Source organism: Myiozetetes cayanensis, unplaced genomic scaffold (genome assembly GCF_022539395.1).
Source record: "Myiozetetes cayanensis isolate MyiCay16 unplaced genomic scaffold, myiCay2020 scf9, whole genome shotgun sequence".
NCBI classification, from domain to species: domain Eukaryota; kingdom Metazoa; phylum Chordata; class Aves; order Passeriformes; family Tyrannidae; genus Myiozetetes; species Myiozetetes cayanensis.
The window spans coordinates 14,970,819-14,998,615 of NW_026088185.1; the positions used below are offsets into that span (position 1 = coordinate 14,970,819).

At 36.7% G+C, this 27,797-nt stretch overlaps 1 protein-coding gene across 3 annotated transcripts in view; it reads left to right on the plus strand.

The window, feature by feature from the left end:
* The window catches only part of SESTD1 (SEC14 and spectrin domain containing 1), a 55,067-nt gene extending 35,852 nt beyond the window's left edge, over positions 1-19,215 (plus strand). For all 3 annotated transcript variants that reach the window (XM_050339966.1, XM_050339968.1, XM_050339967.1), the window contains 10 exons: positions 40-251; positions 3,914-4,036; positions 7,358-7,552; positions 8,175-8,289; positions 9,390-9,549; positions 12,439-12,520; positions 12,880-13,002; positions 13,873-14,064; positions 15,885-16,006; positions 18,474-19,215. In XM_050339966.1, the coding sequence (XP_050195923.1) occupies positions 40-251; positions 3,914-4,036; positions 7,358-7,552; positions 8,175-8,289; positions 9,390-9,549; positions 12,439-12,520; positions 12,880-13,002; positions 13,873-14,064; positions 15,885-16,006; positions 18,474-18,603 (1,454 nt within the window). In that variant the 3' untranslated portion in view covers positions 18,604-19,215. The remainder of the gene's footprint in view (positions 1-39; positions 252-3,913; positions 4,037-7,357; positions 7,553-8,174; positions 8,290-9,389; positions 9,550-12,438; positions 12,521-12,879; positions 13,003-13,872; positions 14,065-15,884; positions 16,007-18,473) is intronic.
* Positions 19,216-27,797: the final 8,582 nt, after the last annotated feature.

Here is a 27,797-nt window from a genome sequence, read left to right on the forward strand (position 1 = left end):
AAACCTAAATTAACCCCATTGTTACATGTGTTCTTAAAGGTCATGAGTTGCTATCTGAGTTACAGCAGCGTCGATTCAATGGTTCAGATGGAGGGGTCTCCTGGTCTCCGATGGATGATGAGCTGCTTGCTCAGCCACAGGTCATGAAGCTGTTAGACTCACTCAGAGAGCAATATACCCGCTACCAGGAAGTTTGTAGACAACGAAGCAAGCGCACACAGTTGGAGGAGATTCAGCAGAAGGTAATGCAGGTAAGCTTGGAGTTGTTCTGGAATACTGTGAGGCAGAGGTTTGAGCTCAAGTCCCAGACTGTGTTTCTTGTGAAATTAAAAATTAGAGGTGAGCCTTTCGTGCCTCCCTTCATTCCTCAAATGTTAGTGTGCTAGTTTTACTCAGTGCTTTACTTTGTGGTTACCACATATGTGGAGGTTATTTTAAATGTGCTCTCTTGCCATTGTGCTGAAGAACCTTTGTGTTGTCCCTTTGCTGCGTGCTGTGGCAGTGCATGGCTGCATTGCTGGGGGGCAAATGCTTGACTTGTTGGCAAAGAGAGGAACATGATGCACGTGGCTGTAATTTTGCTTCAGAATTGAAGAAAACCTTCCGCTGCCTATGTCAGTTAAAGTCCCTGTTACTGAACATAAGCTATTATTTATTCCTTAATTTGTCTAATATTTTGTAGTTTAACCTAAGTTAAAGTGCTTATACTCTGTGTATTTCAAGGATACCCTCACAAGACTGAATATAAACTTCCTAATCAATTGCGTGTTAAAGGTCATAATGAATTGGTTTGGTCCTTACGAAACAGGAATGTAATCAGTACTTTCAGCATCATCTCAGCAGACTCTCTGCAGAGAAAATCAAGGAAACGGAATTAACTTATTCCTCTTGTGTTTAGCACTAGAAATTAGATTTATGTATTTTTAAGATTCTGTATAGTTTGAATATGCAAAATCTAATGGAATAGATACTGCTTTTGACCTTCTAACACTGGCATTTCTAACGCATGAGGAGTGCGAGTCAAGTACTTCCACTTCACAGCATTTCATATATGGGTAGAAATAAAAAGTAGTTAATTTTGTGTTATCTAGCAGTGAAAATACAAATCTACTGAGGAGATAATTTTCATTTTGTAGTAATTCAGATTATTATAAAAAAATTTTAAAAGCAAATGTCATCTGCTGGTATGTTGAGCTGGAAATAATAAAAATAAAAGAAATTAAAATAGTCCTATATAGAACATATCAGCATATCTGTGGGTATAATCAGGTGAGATTTTTTTTCCTGTGTTAAAGTTGTGATGATTGATATATAACATATTTTGGCAAACTGACATTGTTAATGCATTTAAATAGAGTTGTTTATCATGACTTAGCCTCATTTCACAATATTTGTAGTAGAAGTAGTTATTTGTTTGTTCTGTGTAGGCTACAGATGTTACATGGCAGGTGAACTGAGTCTCAGTACACAGGAAAAATAATGAGTTTTATAAAGTGCATTTAAAAGCTTTCTAAATGTCATATGAACATTTGGGGAAAATGTACTAAATCTAGAAAATTGTTTAGTTTCCTTTGGGTTTACAGAAGAAAATCAGGCTAACAGAAAGAGTTAAAGGCTAAAAGTAAGAAGCTAATGATGTACTGGAAGAAACCAGTAGAGGCAAAATGCCATGCAATTTATTTTGACAAAACGAACAGAAGTTGCCATATAACATGCTTGCAGTATTTTCAGTTAGAATGGGTGTACAGAGAGAGAGTTTTTCCCTGGTGTTGCTGTTATTTTTTTCTTTAGTGTTTTGATTTTCTGTTAGTGTTCCTTATAGTTACATCCTATTTCATTCTTTGTATAGCATCTTATATTGTTACCACTTGTGGCTTACTTTTGTGTTCCTGTTGTTGTGTTCCTGTTTTGTGTTCCTGCTTCTGCCTACTGTGACCTGCTTAGTTCTTAGTCCTGTCTCAAAGCCTCTTATCAACAGCTGCCTCTCTTGCCTTATGCCTTCACTATTCTACCCTCTCTTTTCAATTACCCCTCTTACTTCTGTTCAACAGTTTTGTTTCTCTTTCCTTTGTCTTTCATTCTGCAGTGTAAAGACGACAATGATTTTCAGATGTTTTCTGATGAGCAGTTTTTCTAAACACTGCTTGGGGAGCAACTCTGTATGTTATGATAAATTCTGGCTTTGTCCCTCCTTAGCCAGAGGTGTTAGTTACTATTTTTCTAACCTTAATTAACTAAAATTAATGTGAGGCCTTGCAGGAGTCCAGTCATTAACCATTCAAAAATGTATTTTATGAAAAATTACATCACTTCTCGCAGCATGTCCCGTAGTAACTCTTCTCTGCTCAGTTCAAGCATCTGTCACAAGAACAGCCATGTGCTAAGCTAAAGTTGCAGAGGCAATGCAGTAGTTGCTGAAAACTTGAAATGGGGAGGTGGTCTTGGTCACAGAGGGCACTGCGAAGCAGGAGCCTTGCACGCTGTTTCAGACTTGCATGAGAACTGTCATTGCCATATGTAAGTTTTCCAGGCCACACTGACCTTACAGGGGGACATCTGAGTGCCTTCACTCCTAGGTCAGTTCCATATTTAACCAGCAGCAGCTGTGCAGAGGTGCTGAGCACAACAGAAAGTTTCTCTTTAAACAAAATTACCCTAGAACTGTAGTCTTAATTTGTCCTAGAAATGATTACAGTGAGGAAAGCTCAGGATGCCTTTGGAGCAAAGAATATATGCTCTGAAAGGGGGCAGGAAGGGGTGGGTGGGCAGAAAAAGGCAGTGGGAAGACAGATACATAATGACTGAAAGATGGGGTGAATTGAGTGACTGTCTGTAATGAAGGTGATCATTCTTGATTACTGTTGCAGTGTACTTTAAAAGCATTAGAAAAATGGTCTAATTAGTCCTTTTTTCATTTGTCTTCATGTTTATGAGATTACATTGTGTATTGTATTGTATTTCCTGAAAATCTGTGTGAAGCTGTTTTGTCATCGATGTTTAAACAAAAGTCACATTGAGGGAAGGAAGCCAACTTCCTATGCCTTTTTATTAAGGTTTAGAATGTGGAGGTATTCCTGCACTTCCTTACTTCAGGACTCCAGCAGTGACTTCTGCACTAGGTTTCATTGCAGCTATCTCTGTTTTCCAGATATTTAAAACATTATCATGAAATTTTTCCATAGATATCTGATTATTCAAATGTGTGTAAGGAGCCCAAAATTTGAGATACTGTTCTGCTCTGAATAACATTTAGATCCAACAAAATAGTTTCAAAATAATAATAAAAGAAATTCAATACTTCAGTCCAATCCAGGTAGTCCAGAATTGTATTGCTGTGACCTTCCAAAGGCAGATTCCATGAGATGTGGCCACTAAAACTCTGTAACAGGTTTCTGTTATTTGAATAGAGCAAATTGAAAGACATAAATATATAAAATACTAAGTTTGTGTGTAAATTTAATTTTGGAATAAGTATATATATCATGTACTTGACTGTTAATATATTCAGCAAAATAGGGAGAAAGCTCTCAGGTGTGAGGCTGAATACAGCTGTGCATTGTAATCACTTGGGTAAAAATAACTTGTTTGAACACAAGAGGTCCATTATCATGTAAATGGTGTTTTGAGCTCTTTTATTGATAGAAATATGAAATGAGAAGTGTCTATAGGAAAAATCTTTTCCTAGTTGCCACCTGCTTTTATGGAGCTGACAGGCTAAGGTTCATGAAAAGTAGCTTTTACTTACAAGTTTTGAGGGTGTGGATAGATTCAACAACTAGACTTCCAAAGATCTAAAAAAACCTGTTTTTTTCATAAACATATTTTAGTTTCTGCTTATATTAAATTCTGTTTATACCAGTTTTTGCATGATTGATTTACTACTTTATTTTTGTCATCTTTATCTTATTGACAGGTAGTCAATTGGCTTGAAGGACCTGGATCAGAACAGCTAAGAACCCAGTGGGGAATAGGTGATTCCATTAGAGCTTCACAAGCTTTGCAACAGAAACATGAAGAGATTGAGAGTCAGCACAGTGTGAGATTTCCCATACCCTTTTCAAGTATCAAAATAATACATGCAGTTATGAGCAGTGTGTTTTGGTTTATGAGGATCTAGGAATTCTGCGCAGTACACGAAGTTATGCGTTACAGAGGAAATTATCTGAGCAGTTTGAGAACTTAATATGGTCATATTATTTGCATATTATTTTTTTTTCCCAGTGTAGAAAAATGTTGATTTCTATCTGTGATTTTTCTTGGGTTTAGTGTGTTATAGCAGTTCTTTAAATTTCATGTTGAGTAGGATGAATAAGTTTACTTCTTCCTCTCTACCAAAGTGTCTGAGGAATCCTGTACTTCTCAAATGAATAACTTAATATTTTTGTCTTTTTTAGACTATGTTTACCAGTAGCTAAAACTGGCTTAGTAGTTTCATTGATCAAGATGTCAGATATACTTTATGTTCATAATGAAATCTTGCGGATGGTGTTTTGTATCTATAGTGACTTGATGCTTTTGCTTCTATTTTGAATACTTCCTAAGGTTCAGTAGAATTTTATCTTTGCATCAGATGATTAATTAGGTTACAGATATTCAGTGCTCCCAAAGGGAGTGTTGCTCACAGTACTATTCCTCTTTACTTTCCTTGATGTAGACATCCATAATTCTGTTCACTTTTCCCAAGGTCCCTTTAGTCATGACAAAGAAAATAGGCACCGAGTTATAATTTTTCTTATGTAATTTAGAAAAAGAACAAGCCCAAACCTTTAACCTGAGAAACACTGCCCTAGACTACACTAGTTCTATTGACTCCGTCTCTACTGAGTATGGTTTCCTTGCTTGATGCAGCAGTGCATACTGCAGGTGTCTGTGTTTCATCAGGTAAATCCCATCTCCACTGTCATGGTTCTTTTAAGCTCTTCAAGCAATGTTGTACTCTGAAAACCAGTACCTTCTGAAGTATAAAACATCTTGCAGTTAAAATCCTATTTGGAAAGGAAAAAAAAAAACCAAAACCTCTTGCCTACTTCATAGACAAAAATAAATGTCAGTATCTTTTAGTCATATTGGCACTTCAAACTGCAAATAAAACCCAAGATTGAACATACTTTGTTTTCACTTGGGTATCTATAACAGAGAACTGCTCTTTAGCTGGAGCTAAATGCAGTCCTGGAAATGATTGAAATCCCACTGAAGTTTGCAAGTTGGCCTACAGTGTGCTGATCACTAAAGCACTGGCAACATGGAACACAGCTTGGTTCTCAGATGCTGACAGGAGTTTGCAAAAATAAGTCAGAAAAAATGTTTTATTTAATACCAGAAGAAGTCATTGGGAGACCATTGCGCTACCTTAAATTTAGATGCCTGTTTGGAAATTAAAACCATTTTTTCCCAACAGTACTAGAAAAATGTGCTTTACCTTTTTCGTTATTTTTTTAAACATTTCATAATAGCTGAGTGTAAACTTTCTCTCTGTTTTCCTTTTTTTCTCTCCTAATAATTGAATTGACAGTTTTTATGCTTGCTTGCTTTCATCACCTGTTTACTGTTGATTATAGTGCTTTGCAGATACTTGGAAAAACTGCGTGATTTGAAAATGGGCTTTTTTACTTCAATTTACTCTAAAGTGAAAAAAAATTAATTTCCATAGGGTGTTTTATTTTATTTGTTTTTCGGGGGGTGGGTGTAGTTAGGTTTTTTTAGGGGAATTCTGTTTTCTGAATGTTTTATACATTAGAACTGCTGTTTTTAAACAAGTGTTGGTCTCTCCTCCATGGTTTTGAGCTGTCAAATACAGTTGTGACTAACTTTCTCCCATGGAAAGTATAAACCCCATACTTTTTATACCTGGTGTGCTGGTCTCTTAATTTCACTGATTGCTTGTTTAAATCAATTACTATTACAATTATTTTACTTATTTTAATGCTAAAAATAAAACCTAAAAATAAATATATATAATATAAAGTTAAAAACTATCAATCTATATGTAAAAATTACTAATCTGTAATTTTTTTGACTTCTCATATTATAGTTGACTTGTCCCACTCAGTAGCCTCGATTTGTATGTTGAGTGTGGAAGAGTTATGTTTTTTAAACTGACTGTATTGAATTTATATATCTGTGTGACAATGGAAGATGTTTTCACGTTGTCATCTTAGTTGTCCCTTTTGGGGTGGATGAGAGATTTATTCTGCTCTTAAATTTTTAGCTGATTGCTAATTTAACTTTTTTATTACCTATTTTTTTCCCTCCTTGCTCTTTTCACACTCTGTTCCTTTCTGTGAGCAGAGAGCTTTGGGTAAAAGGAAAAAAATTTCAGAATATGGGTATTTGTACTTTGTTTTTCATGCTTTGTAGATAAATGATGCAAAAGCTGAAGGCATAATTTGCAAATTCCAAACATCCCAATAGGAGCGTGACAAGGATACAAATTAGATGAGATTTTGTAGGCCAATAGATGGTGCTGTTCCATAGCACTAGAAATTCATTGCATGAGGGCATTTGAAGGTCACTTTACTGTAGGCCAAAATAAGACCTGTTGAGCAAACATATTTTGCTTAACCGGCATCTCGGTCATGCATGATGTGAATGTGATCTTGATGTATCAAGTTGTTTTTAAATCTTCCAGAATTGTTAAATATTTGAACTATTCTCTTCTGCAAATACACCACCATGACAACGTAACTGACTCGTATATATGTATTCAGTCATCTAAGCATGTGAAACACAACTGCACACTTGGAATTGAATAGTATAAATCTCTCCTTAAATAAGAAACAAGATCATTTTGAAGTTTCTGTACATGGACACGCTTTTATTCAGAAGATAGAGATGATTTTCACTTTGTTAACAGTAGTATTTTTTCTAAAGGTGTTAAGGAAATTACTGCTGCTTTCAATCATGTCACTGAAGGCAACACCTAGATAGCCCTGTCAACAGCTTTTTGTAATAGGTGATCACTTGGCAAAAGGTCTTTTGTCTCTAGACCAGACATTTAAGCTTTAGCCATTTGTTTAAAAATGGTGGAATTCCTCTTTTAGTTCATTAAAAAGTTTGAGTGGAAGTTTGTGCTGGGATTAGTAGCCATGCCTTGTAATCTTCCCATCTTTCTGCACCAATTTTTTTATACTATAATGCATACACTAAAATGAACTAAGCACTTTTTTTGAGTTGATTTGAAGTTTGGAATGTTTCTTCTTCCTCTGTGGTATCTCATAATTATATAACAGTGCAACCTGGAATAAGCTCCTTTTTCAATCTGATTATTTATTAGTCTGTAGTTGGATGTATGTCGTTTATAATAAATAAATAAAATTATATTTGGCACGTTTAATGCTTCATTTCCTTGTGTTTCTAGGAGTGGTTTGCTGTTTATGTTGAGCTTAATCAGCAGATAGCAGCTCTTCTAAATGCAGGGGATGAGGAGGACCTTGTGGAATTGAAAGCATTGCAGCAACAGCTGAGTGATGTGTGTTACCGGCAGGCCAGTCAGCTGGAATTCAGGCAGAATCTATTACAAGCAGCACTTGAATTCCACAGTGTTGCTCAGGATGTAAGTTTTTCTGTTTCATTTTTCACAGGCTTACCTATCATTATATTATTGCCTTAGTATTGAAAATGTTGAATACATTGGAAAAAAAATTTACAGAGGTGAGGGGAAATATAATGTCACTTGGAGAATGCCGTAAGTCATCACTTATTATAATTGAAATGGTGAAAAATTCCATTCCCCCTGTTTAGAAGAGAAGTACTTTATAATATGTCTTGCATTTCAATAGCATTTTGCATAAAAGGATTACTAGTTGAAAAGTTGCTTTTTCCCCTCTCTTGTTTTATTTTTTTTTTATTAGAGGTACATGCATTAACTGAACTGGAATTTGGGTGTACTTTTCATAGTCTCCGTTTTTAAAATGGCATACTCCCTTCATATACTTGTCGTAAAAAAGAAAGTAGAATCTTGGCCTCCCACTCTCCCACTATCTAGGGATGTATGCCCTTGGAATTCTGCAGCCAGATGGCTCGTTTATCTCTCATCTTGACTTTCATTTCCTTATAGCTGAAAAAAAAAATTTCTAAAAGGAAAAGTTTCTGAACGTTTAGGAGATTGCAGACCCAGCCTTCTGAAGCTCAAGCTTCTTTTTAAATGTTAGCATTTGTGTTGTTCTTCATTTTAGTTGTCTCAGCAATTGGATGGTTTACTAGGAATGTTGTGTGTGGACGTAGCACCAGCAGATGGAGCATCAATTCAACAAACTTTAAAACTACTGGAAGAGAAATTGAAAAGTGTTGGTAAGCAAAATCTTTCTTCCTTTCAGATGCACACATTCTAGTGAGCACAGTACAGGAGAAAAAGCAGTAATCTCACTACCCTCCTTAAAAAAAAAAAAATCACCAAAAAAAGCAGGTGGGAAAAATCTGTCTCTCCTTGCTGTATAATGCTTCTCTCAACTACTTTTAGCTTGCTTAAGCCATCTACTATATAGTAGTTCTATCTGGTAAAATAATCTGAAACTGTTTTCTTCTAAATATTTAACATATAACATATATATTTGTTATATGCCGCTATCATGCATTTCATCTGCAAATAAACTTTTTCCCCCCATTAATCATTCTTAGTGTCTTGATATTATAGTGCTTAGATGATCTTTTTGTCTCCAGAACTTGATAACTAAGATTTTTATCCACTCAGTTTTAGAATGCTTATACTGACTGTTTTGTAGTACTTTTGAACATACATGTTAATAAATGGCACATTGAATGTTGTTACACTGTCAAGCATATGGAATTGAATATTTCAGTTGGAAGGGATCTGCAATGATCATCTTGTTCATGGAGTTGTAGGAGAACGAACTTTGAAGCAAAATAATATCTGGTAGTAGTAATGATTGGAATATAACAGTCTGCTGCACAAATGAGATACTCCTGTAGGAAAACAGATAGCAGAGCTGCCAAAAATTAGATGTAACAGCAGATTTTAAGGGTTGGCAATCTCATTAGAGAAAAGTGTATCAGCCATATCAGATGTAACTTCTGTCAGCAGTGGAAGAACATTTAGGCTACAACAGCTTAGCAGTAATAAATATTGTAGGTATTGTGCAACTGTGTGGAGGAAAGACGTTTACTGGGTATTTATATGCTGAAAAGCTGACTCACTGTCAGCTTTTATTGTTATCTGCTAGGTCATAAAATAGCAAAGCCTTAGTTCTTTGTTAGTATAGACAAATGCTCACTCAAACTTGAGTTGGAAAGGGCAGTAAAAGACAGATAGTAATGTCCTTTTCACTTCCCAGTCTTCCATCTCCAGATTCTGTTGCATTTTATCTCTCTCTATTGAGGGGAAAAAAATATGAGAGTGACCATCGACTTTTTTTTTCTTTTTGTTTTGTTAGACTTAGGCTTGCAAGGTTTGCGTGAGAAAGGTCAAAGTCTTCTTGATCAGATATCTAATCAGGCATCATGGGCCTATGGAAAAGATGTGACCATTGAAAACAAAGAAAATGTGGACCATATCCAAGGAGTAATGGAAGATATGCAGCTTAGAAAACAAAGGTAAGAACAGTAGTTCTAGTCATTAAGATTTTTGTGTTGATAACTAATTTTATATATAATGTGCTTTAAAGAGACTGTTTTGTTTTATTTTCAGTTAAGGGATGTAGTACAACTGTAATTTATATTTGTAGTATATTTAAATGGGACAGAAGCTTCCTTGCCTAATCTGTTGTAGCATATTCCTAAACCCAAGCACCTTGTGTATTTTGCTACTGAATAGAATATTTGAACGAACCGGTTGGATTCCCGGTCAGGGCCACTCCCGGGCAGATGGAGCTCGTTAGCCCTTAAAGGCAACCCACCTACGTCCTAAGGACCTCGCTGCCACCGTCCAAGCTCGCTTGGCCCCGGCAGATGAACCTTAGGATTAAAGGGTGGGCTCAGTTCCGCGCACACTGTGTCTCACCTAAAAAATCCAATGCGCAGGCTGGAAGGTGGAAAGACCTTCCCCGGATCTTTGCTCGCCAAGACTGGCCATTATTATTATTAGAATATTTGACTGCTTTCCTATACTTGTAAATGCTCAAGAATTATACATTCCTTTTATATGTAATTATGAAAATTATGCAAGAGGTATGTTTTATATGTTAACAGTTTGAGATGGAAGTATAAGACTGCAGTAATGGTGATAGCTGTAAAATTTACGTATTAATCATGCACAGTCTTGTTTATCCTTGTTTTCACAACCTCTGTCCTTTGAGCATGACATTTGCATTCCTGAAGATCAGAAGACAAATAAGATCATGTTGGAGAGGACAGTGTACAAAATGAAGGCACAGAGTTCAGTTTTCAAAATGATGGTTTTGTGAGTTTTGGAAAATGATATAGTGGGGTATCAAGTTGCAGTAGAGAAAAATACTAGGGAGTTGAATTTGCAAGAGGGATGGATTATGCCATCATCCTCTTCCTCCAAAATTTCAAGGATTATTTTTTCTTAAAGATGTAGTAGTACTTGATTGTCTATAGTACTGCCTTTCTTTTCTACTCAACCGTGTGAAAGAATTAGGTGGTGGGTCCAGTATTACTGCTGGAACCCCTGAGACAATGTAATGCTGTCCATAGAAAGTGCCTGAAGTTTGAGGGCATTGGCTGAACAAAAAGGGGCCTCTAGAGAACAACAAGGTCTAATGAGCTTCAAATTGCTCATTGTGCAAATTAATTCTACTATTCATAAATTATTTTCTGAGGGAGCTTAGTGTAAGAAACCATGTGTTTCAGTAGTACTTAGAGAAAGTATTGTTTTAAACATGTCCTCTGAATCCTATTTACTTGATCAGCACTTGTGTTTAGAGGGCCAGCTGCAAAAAGCTATAGAGGACATGGCACTGTGCAGTAAAATGGCAACTGGAATTCAGCAGAGAAAAGAAATGTCCATGGGAGAAAGAAAGACTTAATGTACGTAGGAATGGACTCTGAACCAGCTGTCAAGAGTAAACACTGGAAAACTTTTGCAAAAATTGCTTTAGTGTTCAGTCATACTGTAAGCAAGTAGAACTCTAAGGATTCTTAGGAAAGGAATAGAACACTAAAAGAAAAATGTCATGGTGTCACTGTATAGACTTGTAGTCCATTCCATTTTAAACATTACACAATTCTGGTCCCTATTCTCAGAGGGGATATAGAATTGTGGGAAGTCAATTAGATGACTAAAATGTCAATAAAATTTCCAGACAAAGGTAGGAAGCAGCTTTCAGATGGTAAGTGACTGAACAAGGTTCTTTAGCCTGCATGAGAGATAAAAAAGTACAATAGGGACTAGTATCTCAGTAGCATTTAATAGTAATTTTTGCAGTACTTTATTTTTTTTTTACAGATTCTATTGCGCATTTCTTGTTATTTATATATGCATATATTACAATGTTTACTTCTGGGGGATTTTGCTGCTTTAGTTATGCTTTTGGAACCCATAAACTGTTACCTTGCATTATTAGAACAACACATTTCCTTTCTGTAAGCATTACAGGATGTGTAACAAAATGAAGCATGCTAACAAACTGTTCTTTGGAAGTGCTTATGTTTGCCATTAGTTTGGAAAAAATCATGCATACAGTCTTTTGCATTTGCTTATAAAGCTGACTGTTGTTGACATTAGTAATTCCATTTGCACTGGACAGGAGTGAATCGTACTGTCTACTTAGTAGGCTCTGAAATTGAAGTGGAAAGCATTCTGCTAAATGTATTAGCTTCGCTCTCACTATGAAAAGAGAAAAACTTCCAATATTTTTTTTTAATTCTAACTGGAGAAAGAACTACAAAATGTGCTCAATTCAGAATAAGATAGTTAGGATTAGTTAGATAGTTGGGATTAGTTTTTATGTGAATTAGAATTTTTAAATGCTTCCTGACAACTGTAGTGAAGGATGTTGCAAGATATTACCATCTTTAGTAAGCTAAAAAGAAAAATGGAAAAATGTATTATTTTTTAAACAGTCCTCTTTGTATTAATCAAGAAAACATTGCCCCCAGCAAACAGTACAATTCAGAGTTATGCCAGGGTGAAGGCAACTTTGAACTGAATTTCAGTAGGATAAAGTCTGTCTTAGCCACATGTGACAGATCTTACCAGTGGAACAAGGTAAGGAACCTGCAACACTGCTGCAAGATCTTGTAGCTATGGCTGGTGTTACTATCTGCAACTTAGCCGTATCAGGAATCTTGAGGGTCATGATTTCAGTGACTTGTAGTGCTCTGTTCTATTTACTGCATGTTTCTTATTGTTGTGTGAGGCATTATATATTTCTGCCAAGCTAAGCAGCACAAAAATGCTTTAGTCACCTCTTAATGGACTCTTATATCTTAGTGTTTCTCACTGAAAACATTGTTGTCAATTCAGAATGTACTGTGTCTGCTATACATGTGTTGGTGAGTCTTTCTGTGCTACTGTTTAAGGTGTGAGGACATGGTGGATGTACGGCGACTGAAGATGCTTCAGATGGTACAGTTATTTAAGTGTGAAGAGGATGCTGCTCAGGTATGAAAGCACGTACAGAATTTCATCATTCTAGGCTTTGTAGTTCACTGGTTTAATTTACAGGGGCTGATGATTTTACAGGTTTTTTGGGTTTTTTGTTTGTTGTTGGGGGTTTTTTTTGGTAACTTTCAAATGTAGTTTTATTTAGGGAATATGTCAGTGAAAATATAGTCTATAAGGCTATAGCAATGTCTGCAAATAGTGTATTTGGTAATTGCATGCATGACCTACCAGTCTGTGATAGCTCATTTAACTTTTTCTGTATCAAAAGCATATTCTAGTACTAAAGTTACTTCACCCTTCCGGACTAATTTCTTTTTAGTTTATTAGTTTTTATTCTTTTGACTTCTTTTTTTAAGGCAGTAGAATGGTTAAGTGAACTCTTGGATGCTCTGCTGAAGACACACATCCGACTGGGAGATGATGCTCAAGAAACAAAAGTTTTACTGGAGAAACATCGAAAATTTGTTGATGTTGCACAGGTGAAATGGGTTGGGGTTTTTTTAGCAATATGAGGTCTACACAGTTTCAGATCATCTGCTAAATAGAATTAATATCTGTATGGACAATTAGTATACATCTGTCACTGGTCTTAATGGTTTGCCTTAATGCTTTAATAAAAAAATTGTGATTGCTGAAATTGGTGCTAGGCCTAATAAGATTTTACAGCTCTATCAAGAGTAGCAATGTTGCAAGTTTACTACCTCAGTTAATCTTCGCATAGGCAGTGCAAACGACCAAGCAAAGTTCATTGACTTTTGTGAAAGACATATATCAAACAGTCTTTAAAATTACTTTTGATAAGCTGAGCCTTTTTCAGGTCCTTTTTCAGTCACTGACTGCTTTTAGGAAGGTCTAATTTGGACTTGTTAATTAACAGATATGATGTTTTCTAATTGCGCCTGTTAGACTGGAACTGATGAGTAAGAGGTGACAATGACAGGAGGGTAGTTTGCTGCTACAGTGATGTGCCACAGTGCACCTGGATGCTGGGTGACTACAAATGTGGTGACAGCGAAACCAGTGAAACAGTCATCTTGGCAATAGGTATCAAACATCCTATGTAAGATCCAAACACTTATTTGAAATTTTCAAATACCTCTGTTCTTTTGCCAGTGTGCACACTAGACAACAGGGGATATTTTATTTTTTATAAGAGTAAAAGCACTGTTTGGTCATCATAATTTTATTCATACTTCACCAGTGCTTTCTAGTACACCAGATTAGTTCAATATACTTTGTGGACCTAAATTGCAGAGCTTTCATAAACTTGACTGCTGTTGCTTTATTTAGCTCCTGTTAAGTGCAGAGTTTTTATGTGCACTTTCTTTCCCATCCCCTCCAATTTTTAGAGTACTTATGATTATGGGAGGCAGTTACTGCAGGCAACTGTTGTCCTGTGCCAGTCCTTGCGGTGCACTTCGAGGTCTTCAGGGGACACACTTCCAAGACTGAACAGAGTGTGGAAACAGTTTACAGTGACTTCTGAAGAAAGAGTACATCGGCTGGAAACAGCTGTTGCATTTCATTCGAGTGCTGAAAAGGTGAGTGTTGTGTTTCTAAGAAGAAAAATTTCTTACCCAAATTTGAGGGAAAAAAAGTAAGAAAGGTGGTCAGTGTGTATTTTTTTTACCCTTCTAAATATTATATTTAAAAAAAATGCAGAAACAAAATCAAGTATACTTTTCTAACTGTTAATTTCAGGTACTTAATGTCATTGTTCACATACCTATATTGGTGTGGGGCCTGCTTAACAAAAAGGAGAACAGCAGCCCTCTTCAAATGGGAACTCTGATATTGATCATAAAGCATTTCTTTGTGCCTTTGAGGCTGTGATTCTTAAAAGCCAGAAACACTTTGTGATTTGCATAATACAAAGCTGTCAGGTCCTTTATGTTCTTTGGAGAGTTAAAAGCGTGTTGCCCTTCAAGCTGTGTGCATTTTGAATGCAATATCCTTTTCACACGCAGTGTAAATGAGGGGAGCTCTCACCCGTTTAGTTTCCATGCATGACCTGTTGCTACATCTTGTATTTTGCACCTGGTGGGGTTTGAACTGTGCTTTCTTCCTTTTGAACACACCTCTACCTTGGGATGGCTTTCAAACTCCCGGAATGTCTCACTGCTGCGCCCTGTCAGATGATGTACGAAGACATGGGGGGGCGGGGGGGAATAGTTGTTATTCAGTAACAGCTTGCTGAAGGGGGAAAATGTTGCAGTTTTCAAATGCCTGAATTTAAGACAATGTCCATTAATGCATCCCATGAGAGGTAGGGCTTTTTTTGTCCAGACACTCCTCTTTCTGTGAAGGGATACATTATAGAAAAAGAGTTTAGAGTGTGTCTCAAATATTGACAATAAAATTGTATGTAACTGCAAATAAAGCCAACTTTACACATAGTAAAATAAATTCATTCTGTCATTAAAGGAGAGCGTGGATTCAAAGTTGATTCATATGCTCCTTGGTTTTATTAATTTCTTATTTGTATTAATGGAAGATACTTTGATTTTACAGGCATTGGGAGTTGATGGACGTTCACAAAGCAGAAATGTATCATTTATGCTGTCAGAGACAGCTAAAAAAAGTTTTACCTGATACCAAATTAGAGTTCAGTGGTTCATAATCCCCTAAAAGAGTAGATTCTCTCAATCCATATTATGAACATTCTTTCATTATTGCAGTAGTTAATTGCTGTTTTTAGGCAGTCATAAATTTAAAGAAAAGTAAATGGATGGCTGAAAAAAACCCAGCCATGTTCAAAAACATATTTCTCCTAGTACTACTGGGACATATTACTGAGTCTGTGTGGAAAATACACTGTTAATATCCATGTTTTGGAAAAAGTAAGAAGTGGCAAAGGGAGAAGTGGAACAAAATATAGTACTAAGTACTAGTATTGGGTCACAATCTCATTGGGAAGGATTTGTGTTCAGACTCTTTTAGTCCTACCTCCTCTGTGCTAGATAAGTATTTTAGTTTTGAAATGTTTTGTAAGGAGCTCTTCATTAACTATGGGGTTTTTTCCACTTTATATGGCTGTCTGGTATGTTTAATGATGTAGGTTATGATTTTTATGCATTTTATATTTGTTGCTGGAATATTGTCCAGCAAGACTTTTTGTTTCTCTCAGAAATAATGTAAGACATTCTAATACATAGCAGTGGTAGCCCTGAACTATCTTCTTAATGTAGCTTAATCAATATTTTCTTTTCTTGAATTATATTAATATGTCAGTTAACCTCATGTAAATGTGATAGTGAAAATGCTGAAAAAGCATTCAGTCTGCCGGTTAATGGCACTTAAAAACCTACATGCTATCCCTTGTTTACTTTGTAATGTATTTTCTTACTTGTATTTTAAACAGATTTTGCAGGAATGTCCAGAGCAGCCTGAAGCTTTTAATGAAATGGAGCAATTTGATGAAATTGAAGCAGTTGGGAAATCACTGTTGGACAGACTAACAGTGCCTGTAGTTTATCCCGACGGGTATGCAGAATGTTTTTTCTAATGCCTTTTCAATAATGTTTTTGGTGAAGTTTCATAATAGACTCATATATGGAAGAATCCTGAAGGCTTATCGCTGAAATTGAAAAAGTGGGCGTGTTGTCTTTGGAAAGCTGGAAATTGGACCTGCCTGCTTTCTGTAAAAAGATGGGAAAGAATTTGTAATGAATATTAGCGTGCTGCCTTTATTTAAAGTAGTGACCTTTTCACACTGAATGATTATTAGATTTGTGCAGTCTTTGCACCAGCACGGTATGTAGAAGTAACAGAAGAATGACCAGTTCCAATCTCTTTTCCCTGAAAAAAAGATACCAGATGAAAATTATGGTATTTTGATTTATTTATCTGCAATTCTATCTATCATAAGTCTTAAACCAGTATACTGAAGACAAATTTACATTTGATTCAATCAGTAAACAAAGCAATACTTCCCTCAAGAGCTATTCATACTAATTTAAAACTGGTGGTTGTCTTGAGCTACAAAAGCAAATTGAATTTGGAATCTCAGCCATAATAAAACTCAGTTCTCTGTGTTTAATAAAACAGATGTGTCCATTGTTATGCTGAGCTTGTAGTTAACTTCTACCTGAGTATAACCAAGCCATGGAACGAATCTCTGGGTGTGTAGGATCCCACACCATAATGAAAGAGGTCTGAAATCACTGATTGGAATTAGAGGCTGAAACCTCATGAGGTAGTATCAGGCAACCACATTATGCGTTACCTGAAGTTGATCTGCAGGAAGCTGGTCATGGGAATTTACTGTCATCTTATTTCCAAAATACCATATTTCTTCTGCAGTGTAGTTTCCTTCAGTAAGGAGTGCTAACCCTGAAGATGGTCTCAGGCCTGAACTAGTAGTGATTTTTACTGCCCTTTTAATGTTTGAAAATAGTGGAGGATTTTATAGCTATGAAGAAAAACAAACAAACAAAACCAACCCAAAACCAGACCAAGAAATGGTTGTTGAACTTCTGAATAGCAGATTTTAGGACCTGATAAAAGTAGTAACTGTTATTTATTCTTAAAATTGATGTGATTTGCAGGTAGACTATTAAAGTAAAACAAGGCATTTGCTACACTTAGAGTCCTAATGCAATGCTCCTATGGCTATAGGTATATATACACACCTGTATTTTATCTGTGTGACTGAATCCTGAATATTATTTCTTATCCCTCTGTCATTTCAGCACCTGCTCAGAAATGGTATCTTAGTTCTCCTACATCTCAGGATCCCCTGCTCATCATTCCTAGGCATTCTATTTTTGAACCATTTAACAAACAATTTGTAAAGGGTTCACTCATTATCAGAAATAGTTTAATAAATTCGGGAACATGAAAATGTCATAAAATGCTTGGGAGTGTTTTCATCAGCCTGTTCACTTCTTCAGACTTTTATCAGTATCTTTTTGGAAGTTTAGGTCAGTGTTCCCTGTCCTGCTCTTGGCTTCTAATCTGTGTCAGGAAAAACATCTGCCCGTACTGTGATCCCATGTGCAGCTGTGCAGTCCAACTCTAAAGTCCCCTAGTCAAAAGAGTTGATTCCTGCCTAGAATAACTTTTCTGTACACTTATGCCTGTCTGAAGCAACTTACATCTGTCTGAAAGTTCTACTGCCATTTCCAAAGTTTACAGCTTCTATACTTTGTAACTGGATTTGATACCTCTTCTTCTGAAACACATATTCTGTTCAAATCCTCCTTTTGCTGACAGCTTGGTTAGTTGTTTCACTAACATTTCAGCTATTCTTTGTTGTATTTGAATTACACAGTTCTTTTCAGTTTGAGAGGTAGATGGCATAATTTGACAGCATGTGGCTGACTTACCATTTGAAGAGTTCTTCAATAGTGCAGCAATTTTATAGCCTCAGAATTCGTGTATAGTCAGATTTCATAGATTGTCAGAGTATGTGAAATTGTCATCACTTGGGGGATAGTCAGCGAAGGGATGTAAAAAACAGTGTTGGGAAGTATGTAGTTGCACTTATGGAATAGTGCCCTGCTGTTCAAATAATAGAATGGTTTGGGTTGGAAGGGGCATTAAAGATTATCTAATTCTAACTCCCTGCCATGTGCAGGAACACATTCCCCTAGACCAGATTGCTCAGAGCTCCATCCAAATTGGCCTCGAACACTTCCAGGAATGGGGCATCCACAGGTTCTCTGGGCAACGTGTTCCTGCCTCACCACCCTCAGCCTTCTTTTGAGAGTATCTTTTGGGTATAAAAGTCTCATTGAGTATTGGTAATAAATTCATCAAGTCAATGACTTGATGTCAAGTCTCATCGCTGAGTCTCCAAAGCCCTTTAAAGTTGGCTTTTAAATTGCAAGAGACAAAAATGGCTATTTTTCTTGTCTGTTTTGTGTTTTCTAGTGCTATTCATGGGTATGTTCACGTGTCATACTTTTTGCTGATAACTTTTTGTGGTTTGTGGGTTTGTTTTTTATAGGTCTGAGCAGTACTTCGGGAGCCCAAGTGACATGGCTTCTGCAGCAGAACACATTAGAGAGAAGATGAAGCTAGTTAGCCTGAAAAAGCAGCAGCTGAGACAACCAGAAGCCACTACCCCAGAGAGCTAATACTGACCCTTGTCTCTGAATTCATAATAGGACTTAAGTTTGTAATCCAGCATGTTGTTTGCATATTACAGAATTTGGCATAATATATTAAAATGCATTTCACAGCCGTTACAAGTCTCATCTTTTTTTCAAAGTAAATGTTCTCAGCATCTTAATACTGTACATCTATCAAGCCATAATTATTTAACGTGCTATGAAACCATAGACTCCAAGTATCTTATGAAAAGGAACTGTAAACTTTGCACTGAAATTTGCTGTAAAGCTTTACCTGACCTGTCAGCTGCTTCTTAGTTAGACAGCTGATGCAAGCTTTGAGTGGTGCTAATTAAAGTGTTAGAAGTTCCATATTATGAAATTCTAGTTCTTTGCTTCCCCCATGCCCAGGTGATGTAGTAATTCTAGACTGTAGGTAAGTTCCTGCAGCGTAGGCAGTGGTAACCCTGTAATTTTAATTTGAAATACTTAAAAAAAGTAATTTTTTTTGTGCCAGTATGCAACCTGCCCATCAAATCTTTGATATATCAAATTCATTAAACAGATGTTTTCCTATTTGTATTGATAATGTATTAAAAGCTGTTTGTGCTTAATAAAAATCATCTTTTTAAAATCTAATATGAACTTGTTCTGCTCTGTGATAAATGGTAGTAACAATCATTACTCCCTCAGTATATTTACAAAGTCTGTATAATTTTTCATATGAAATACTCTAATGCACTGTAGCTATAAGGGAACTGCTCTTGAACTGTTATTAATAGGAGCAAGAGTCTATGCTATTTTTTTCCTTTCTGATAGCAGTACTTGCACAAAAGTAATATAGTATTTGCTTAAATCAGTGTTATATTAATAGTTTTGTTCCTGTGTAAGACTGGCACACATCTCCTGTGCTTTATTTCGAAGTGGTTTTTTTTCCCTTTGAATGGATAATTCTGAATAATGTGAATATGCCTGTTAGTACCTATGAGGTTAAAGCTTTTCATCTAATGAAGAAAAAAATAACATGAAGTTCATAACCAACTTAAAACCATGAGATTAGTAATAAAATGAAATTTACTAAAAGCTAGGAATTGGATTAAAAAAAATCAGCTGTGTGCTTTACTTGGTTAACTTCTTAGTCTTCAGAATGTAATCTGGATACATTCAATATTAGATTTACTGGGAGATGGTGTGGTATCTGACCATTTTATAATACTGTGTGTGAAACAAACAACTGTAAGTATAAAGAAATTTATGTGGTTATCACTCTATGCTTTGCTCACAGTAAAGATAATGTTCTCTTCCTGCATGCATTTTTATTACTCTACAGATTTTCTTGATGGATCTGTCATTCAAATATTATATTTACTTACTTGTCTTACTTTTTCTATATTTTCTCCAGAGGAAAGTGATGGTTCAAATACAGCAATTTCTCTCTTAAAAATAGTAATTCCAAATTAATGACTTAACTTTAAATTCAATGAGAAAGGAATTTTTCCTCTTGGGGTATTTTGGCAGAGAAAATCCAATTATTTTTTTTTTTTTACATTTGATTCAATGGTATAATATTACATTACTGTTAGTTTAAAACCAACTGAAGTTTCACAGACCTTATTTATAATGAGACCTTTTCAATATAATATTTTCAAATTTATTTTAGTTGCTCAACTGCATTTGCGAAAGCAGCTGTTGCTATGACAATATTTGGAGGAGTTAAATTCACTTTGAAAGAACCCAAACATGAAAAGTATACATATATTTAATAAAAAGCTCAAACACAAAAGTAAATTAATATAGTCTCTAATAAACACTGTGTCTCCAGCTCAGCAACATTTTTAATTTGAATTTGCTTACAGTAAGTAATGATCTGCAGTATAAAATCTCATTACAATATTAGAGTAAGCAAGCATTACAAACACTAAGGTTATTTGGAAGTTTTTATTTTCTTTTGGTATTTGTTTAGGGGCTCAATAACTTATGCCAGCCCAGGGCAATATTAGAAGCTCCTAACTCATTCCTGTGACAGCTGTGTGCACAACTTGGAACTAGTGACTGTTCACCCTAATAACCCTGATGTTAATTTTGGCTCTGTGTGTGCAGTCCAATCTTGATGCTGCTCTTATCTGTCGTTCAACATTCCTAGGGGCCAGTGGATTCTGAGTTTCACCCTCTTGTCTTTAATGGAGTTTCCAAAACAGCCTCTTGGGTTATGCCAGCTTTCTCTCTCTCTCTTTCTTTATCTCTCTTTCTGTCTGCTCCATTCCCCTTCTGGAATTCTTTGCCTTTAGGAAAATCAAGGGGCTGGTAAAGTGCTATTTACCATCACTTTGCAATTTGTCCATTTTTTATGTATCAGGAAGGATGGCAAGTAGTTTTCTAGGTCATGTTGCATGAGTCTGCCAGACATTCCTAAATCCTTCCTATGAGCTCTGTTACTTCCTATCGTACTGAAAGAGTGGAATAAACATGGTGTGTTAAGAATACTGTTGAATGTAACTAATGTAGAGAGTGATTTTTGCGCTGGTCTTTACTCTTAGTCTGTCATCTATGGTCGTACGTGCTAGTGAATCTTCAGAAATTTATAACCCTTAATAGCACAGAAAGTCAGTGAGATATATAGAGACATTCTAAAAAGCCCAAAAAGCCCATGCTCAAGCAAACTGTTGATACTTGTGCACATACTACTGTGAACAGTAGCAGTGGCTCTACATGTGGCTCTTGCTCTGCACTGTTTGGTTGCAAAAATGATTCAAACAAGGGCAAATATGTTTGGGTTTTTTTAAACAGAAATCACAGGATACAGTGCTGCTACCTGTGAGATAGGGAGATACCAACAGAATAGGGAAGGATTGACTGTAAGGATTGTAGTTGTTTTACTCCTAGGTACATTACAACTGGTGACTCAGAAGGATGAAATCAATTCTGTTCACGGTAATGAAACGAATACCAAGAATTTCTAAGTTCCTGTTAGCCCAGTTTGGATGTATTTGAAATGTTTCAAAATATGATAAGTATTTTGTTACTCTTTCTGTAATGTAATTCTGAGTATGCTTTTTGTGACAGTGAATTGGAAAGGTGATGACCTTGGTAAGTGTCATCCTTCTTTGCTAGGGCATCAGTTGCATAGCTCGGTGCTCATAGAAAATGCTTATACCCACAAACTCTTTCAGTGGTGATCCGTCGGTGTGTGGGCATTTTTATTAGTTTTGATAAGAATGTTTGATGCTGTTTACTGCTTAACTTTATATTGTGTTGAGTAGGGGGTTGCATTTTTCTTGGAAAAAAACAGTTTTGGACCATGGAGACTTGTATAGCTTTGTGTGAGTGACTGATTTAGTGTTCAAATAAAGCTACTCTGGAGGTATAGCAGTGGGTGGAGAAAGGCTGTGTGTGCAGTGGGATTGTATAGCACTTCTTATTCCATCATGCTGGCCTAAGAATATCAGTGCCAGCTGACAAAAAGATAGGGGGAGATTTTTTTTTTCCATCTCAGTTAAAAAAAAAAAAGTGTCAGTAGGTCAGGATCAAGGTGAGGTTGTCGTGGGCTTTCAGAAACAGTAATGATATATAATGGTGTAACAATAACTTCTGTGAAAAAAAAAAAAAAAGACTTCTGTGAAGATTTCTGTGAAAAAAAAAAAATTCTGTGAAATCCTGAGAATCACTGGCTCTATTTGAATGGATATAAATGCTTATACTTTGCTCCTTAAAAACCTGTATTGACCCCTTTCCTAGATTTTACAGCAAATGTTAATTCTATTAATCTAGAAATTATGAAAATAAAATGGAGGGGGAATCTTGTCTTAGCTGTAAGGACAGACTCTTGGAGGAACTAATGGAAGACCTGTTAGTTGAGAAACTCTCTATCAGAATAAAGCATGAGCAAATACCTTTCAAAACTCTGATTTTAATTTGTTAATGTTCTTCATTTTGGCAGAAGAGGTCAGTTGTTCATTTCAGAGGTGTAATTTTCAGATATGTGTTATGCTTGGTTTGCACTGTATGTGTTGCCATCTCTGTTTTGGGATTTCTGCTTCCCGTGTTCATTTTCCCACCAAGAGTGGCAGATGCTGGGTAAGTGACAGCACATTCCCACTGTCAGTGCTGAATTTCCAGGCATGCCTGGATTGCTTATGATCCCTGTGCCTCACAGGATCAGAGGCTGCAGAGTTCCAGTGGGCTGTTGAGCTCCAGACATTTCTCTCAAGTACTATGCCAGAATTTATGTGTTTTATTTAAGTCTTGGGTAAGTGATAAGTGTCTTTTTAACATTCCATTCTCTTCTTAAGGTTTTTATACTACTAGGAAAGAAAGTCGCTTTCATGGAGTCTCAGCTATTTCCACAGGTAAGTATACAGTGTGGTTACTTGAAAGTTAATATGATTGTGTGATGTGAGCCTGACTTTTAGAGACTTGGGAACAAGCCATATTCTAAACTGGTTCTAAGTGCAGACTGTTCTCTTTCTGAGCCCTTGTATGTAGCTCTGCATGCCTCTATTGGATGGCAGATAACTGCAAGCTGGGCTCAGTAGTGTGAAGATTGTACAATGTATTCAACACGTTTGACTGCTACTCCACATATCTGTGGTGATGATGTGAACATGATGTCCAGTGTCTGCTTTATATCACTCACTGCCTCTCAGAACATGGCCTTCCTCCTCTCCAAGACTAATGTATCCAAAGAAACAGTATTATGGTTAGATGTTGCCAGGGTTGATATGAATGATTTTCTTGAAACAGCATCAAAAGGCTGCAGCGAGCCCCATGTTCAATGAGCCTTGTTAGCTTTTTATTTCTACTCATTGCATGTGGCCAATTTGTCAGGTAGCTGCCATTTGCAGGCATCATTTCATGGTGCATTGCCTCTGCAGAACCAGTCATACGTGAAGAAGCCAAGGCATTGCTCCTGCAGGTGGGAGAAATGTGAACTGAGTTTTTTGCTATTCACTGTTAGCTATTATCTCTTCTCTAGGTATTGCTTTGTCTTCTGGATTTTATCAGAGCTATATCCACATGTCTATCACTAAACTCTCTTCCTCATTAGCAATTTCTTCAAAGACTTTGCAAGTGATCCAACAGACATTTTAAAGAGTTTTTCCCTGTTTGCAAAGCAGACCTCTGGGATGAAATGGTTGCTACTGCCAGTGTGTTGGGAGGAGATGACAGCTGCATTCCCTGCTTCACAGCATTGCTAGAAAGGAAACTTTATCAATGATAATTTAGGAGTGTGTGAGATGTTAATAGTCGTGGAAATCATTCACACACCTGGAGAATGTAAAAAGCACAGCTGAAATAATTTTTATCTTAGAACACTGAGATGATGAAAAGCAGTAGTAAGCAAAAAAAAGAAAGGATGGAAAACCATTTCGTGAATTTCAAGAGTTTCATTTGCCATGAAAATATTTATAAAAATCATGTGGTGTCAATAGGTGGGCTGTAAGGACGTTTTGGAAGATCAAGCTCACACTTGGAAGGCAGCTAATCAAATACCTTACAAAAAGGAGAAATATTCACACAGTCAGAAAGAGTAACTTAGAGAAAGAAGGATTAATTACAGGATATTTACTAAATATCAGATCAAATGGACAAAAAAAAGCCCGTGAAGTACTCTTGAATGGTATTTTTATCTCTAGAACACTGAAAACAAGGTTTTAAAACATAGTTAAAAGACAGATCCTGCTGTGTTGACAAGGGATGACTTAAGGTACATCATATTTCTCTGCTTCTGAAAAGACTTCCATGTAAGCAAAGGAAGATGGGGGACTCCTCGAAAGTTTCTGTTAATTTAGGCCTAGTTCTATGATTTCTCATTAAAATGTGGACTTTAATCTTTCAACCCTCTCCTGGAATTGCTTATGTTGGATCCAAGCTCTGTAAGTTAAAAAAATGGAAGTAGTAAAATAGTTTAAAAAATAAATTTTCTATTGAATTAGCTGATGAAATTAAAAAAAAAAATCAAAATTTATTACTCCATCTTGCAACTTAAGAGAATTATTTAAGATTTTTTTAATTGGAAGAGTAGTGTAAAATGTACTGCATGATTTTTAAAGAACTGGTGCAAAAATAGACAAATATGAAACAGTGAAGATTTGCAAATACATTAGCATTGTTATTATTTTAAATTTACTTGATATATATCTCTTTTTTTACCCGAGGGCCTCCAACATGCCTAAAGAGTAACACTAATTTATAGTTATTTGCAGATTAGAGGACAGGAACAGACTGGAGGAAAACCTCCTGCACAGCAGTGACACGGTGATATCTCCTGTAAACCTGCTGTAAAAATGTTAGTCTATTTTTAATATGACCAGTCAGAACCTTAATCTTGAAGTTATTTTGCATTATGGGAGTTTTACCTCAGTATATTGGCAAGGTGGTTGTTGTCAGTGAGGATACAGTACTGCTCTCAGGCCATAACATCAGGTAAGTGATGTCTGAGAAGGTGTCCCACAGGACTCTGTCTCCTATATTCTAATATTGAAATTGGGTTAGGTTAAAAAACAAGCAATAACCTCTGTGCAATTTTAAAAATGCAAGAAGTTTATAGTTGTACTTGATTTGGTATTTCCTCTGCCCTCAATCCCATTAAATGTAGAGAGCCCCTAAGTGCAGTTGTGGTTTTGACAGTAAACTTGAACTGTAGTGCTTGCTTGCCTTTTATCTCCACACTGTGAGATTACAAGAGATAATACCAGAAAATCTTGTACCCACTGTATCATTAAACTTCAATTTTTGTTGTTTTCTCCAACAAAGATGTCGATAATTGTCCTGGACAAACCTATTTTCAAGTGTGAAATTTAAGGTAATTAAGCAATGGGGATCCTTAATGAAAGCAGCTGACTGCAGAGTTCATTGGAGGACTGGTACTTCAGAAGGTAGTTTGAGAAACTGGAAAAAGTGGTCAAAATAATTTTTTTTCATGATTTACAGGAAAAGACTTCTGACAAAAGGATTCTGAATGTGTTACTGGACTCTCTGTGATAGATCAATCTCTTGGTAAAGAAACATTTGAGCAACTGGCTAATTTGCTTGATCAGCAGTGGTGCTGATGGCCTACGGTGACAGTGTATTTGTAAAAGGGTCATAGATAGTATCTGTACTTGTCAGGTCTAACACCACCAGCAAGTCAGACAGTCAATTCAGTGGTTTGTTTTACAGCAGTAGCTGCACTTTTAAGGTGAACGCCTGACTGTGTTAATTCATTTCATATTAGTTAGGTACTGAGCACTCTTCTATTGCATATAATTTAGTTCTTATAGTAAAACTCAAGCTCAAATCTAAATATGATTTAAATTGACATTAGATTTTTGATGAATGCATGTGCCACCTTCCCACAAACTCTTTCAGCTTACACCTAACACAGACATATCAGTAGCAAGATCTTGAAACATGCAGAGCTCTTTCAATACCCTGACATGGTTCCCTTGCTACAAAGGGCCAAGTGCCCTGTGTACCTTTGCACTTACTGTTGATCTTCAGTCCCTAATTCATCCTTGCAACTCTCAGCTTCTTCCATCAATCATCAAGACTTCTTCTGAAATCTTATTCAGTCTTTTGACTTCCATCTCCCTGTTTGAATTTCTTCTTTTTAAAATTGTCCTTTCTCTCATTTTACATTATTTTACCATGATGAGAGCTAAATCTTTTGTCTCCTGCTGAATTTCAAGTAGAGAAATTGGAGGCTCTGAGGTGACTGATCAGTCATCTGTGTGGTGAAAGAACCAGAAGCTGCTTGGAGCAGACCACAGAACAATTCACCTCGAAGAGACTTTGCAGAACCTGGGATGACAGCAAGGGAGACTCCAAAGAAGTATGGACCTTGCAGAGCTGATCCAGAGCCTTTGTCCCTGGGATCTGCAGATAAATCCAATAAGAACATGCTGACAGATCACTTTATTGTTTTCCCTACTACATCCAGGTAAAGATACTGATTTTTCTGTGCTTATCTCTTAGGGAAGAGTGGCTTCTGGTGTTGTTAAAGCACTGGGTGCAGTGGTGTGAAAAAGTGACACCTCTCCGTGGTTGGACAGCATGGGCTGCTATGCTTTTGAAATCAGTTCCTTCAGGACCCTGAGCTGTGACAGACATCTTCCTGTAGCAACTCCCTGTGCAACAGCACTTGCCCAGCTTTTACACTGTGTGGGATACCCAGTTCTGGTGCCCAAGGGAGACAATTGTGGAGAACATCAAGTTGACAGTTCTCTATTCCTTATGGCCCTAGTCGAGATACTGTTCGGTACTCTCATGGAAAAAGGCTTGAGAACACCTTGCATTCTGGCATATTTTTGTGTGGAGAAGGAATAATTCCTGAACTGCAGGGGTCCAGCTGTGTCTGGAGTAAGGTGACTGATGGCCCATTATTAGACTGAAAGAGCACTGCCACTCCCTGAGTAGTGTTTCAAACAAAAGCTGAAGGCTGTATGATAAAAATGAGAGCATTTCATCTCTCCTTTGTCCTGTCACTTCTTCTTTAAGAAAACAGCTGCAGTCTCTCATCCCTACCCCGCCCACCCCAGCAGCATAGAGCGGTCAGAAGTGGCAACTTTTCAGTAATCAAGAAGTATAGAGGCAGTGGCAAAGCCTCAGAGGGGAGGAAAAAACCCTACTCTTCAGATTCTGGAAGAAAAAACAAAACCACCAGATATGACATAGGAAAGGTAATGCTGTCCTAAGGATCATGTTATATCTCAGCACATGCTGCATTCAGTTTCCTCAACCAAGAGCTTCTTTGTGTGGTAGACCATAAGAAAAGCCACTTGAGTACTAGAAAAAAACACTTTGCAGCTATATTTCTTCAAAGTTTTCCACTAGGATAACTGTACATTCATTCCAGATGATCTCCCTGCAGGATTAAGTCTACTGTTCCCCTCCCCTGTCTTGTAGTACGCATTGTCATGCAGAGAGCTCACTCATCATGGTGTCACTTGCAAGCAACAGGAAGAACACTGATCTATATAAATTCTTGGTACCAAGTTTCTGTCCCTTGAACCACTCCTATTGCACTGAACCACCTTCTACTGCAGACAGCAGCATTCAGATCTAATGCAGTCTGAGCATCCAGAACAAGGAACAAATCACCTGTTGCTGGTGACTGTGCAGGAGCAGGACTTTCTGCTATGGATGTTAAACAATGGTTGTGAAGCATGTAAATCCATCTTCACTGTTCTTCCCTGCTGAAAGAGTATTGAGGGGGGGGGAATAGTTTTGTTTGGTTTGGTTTG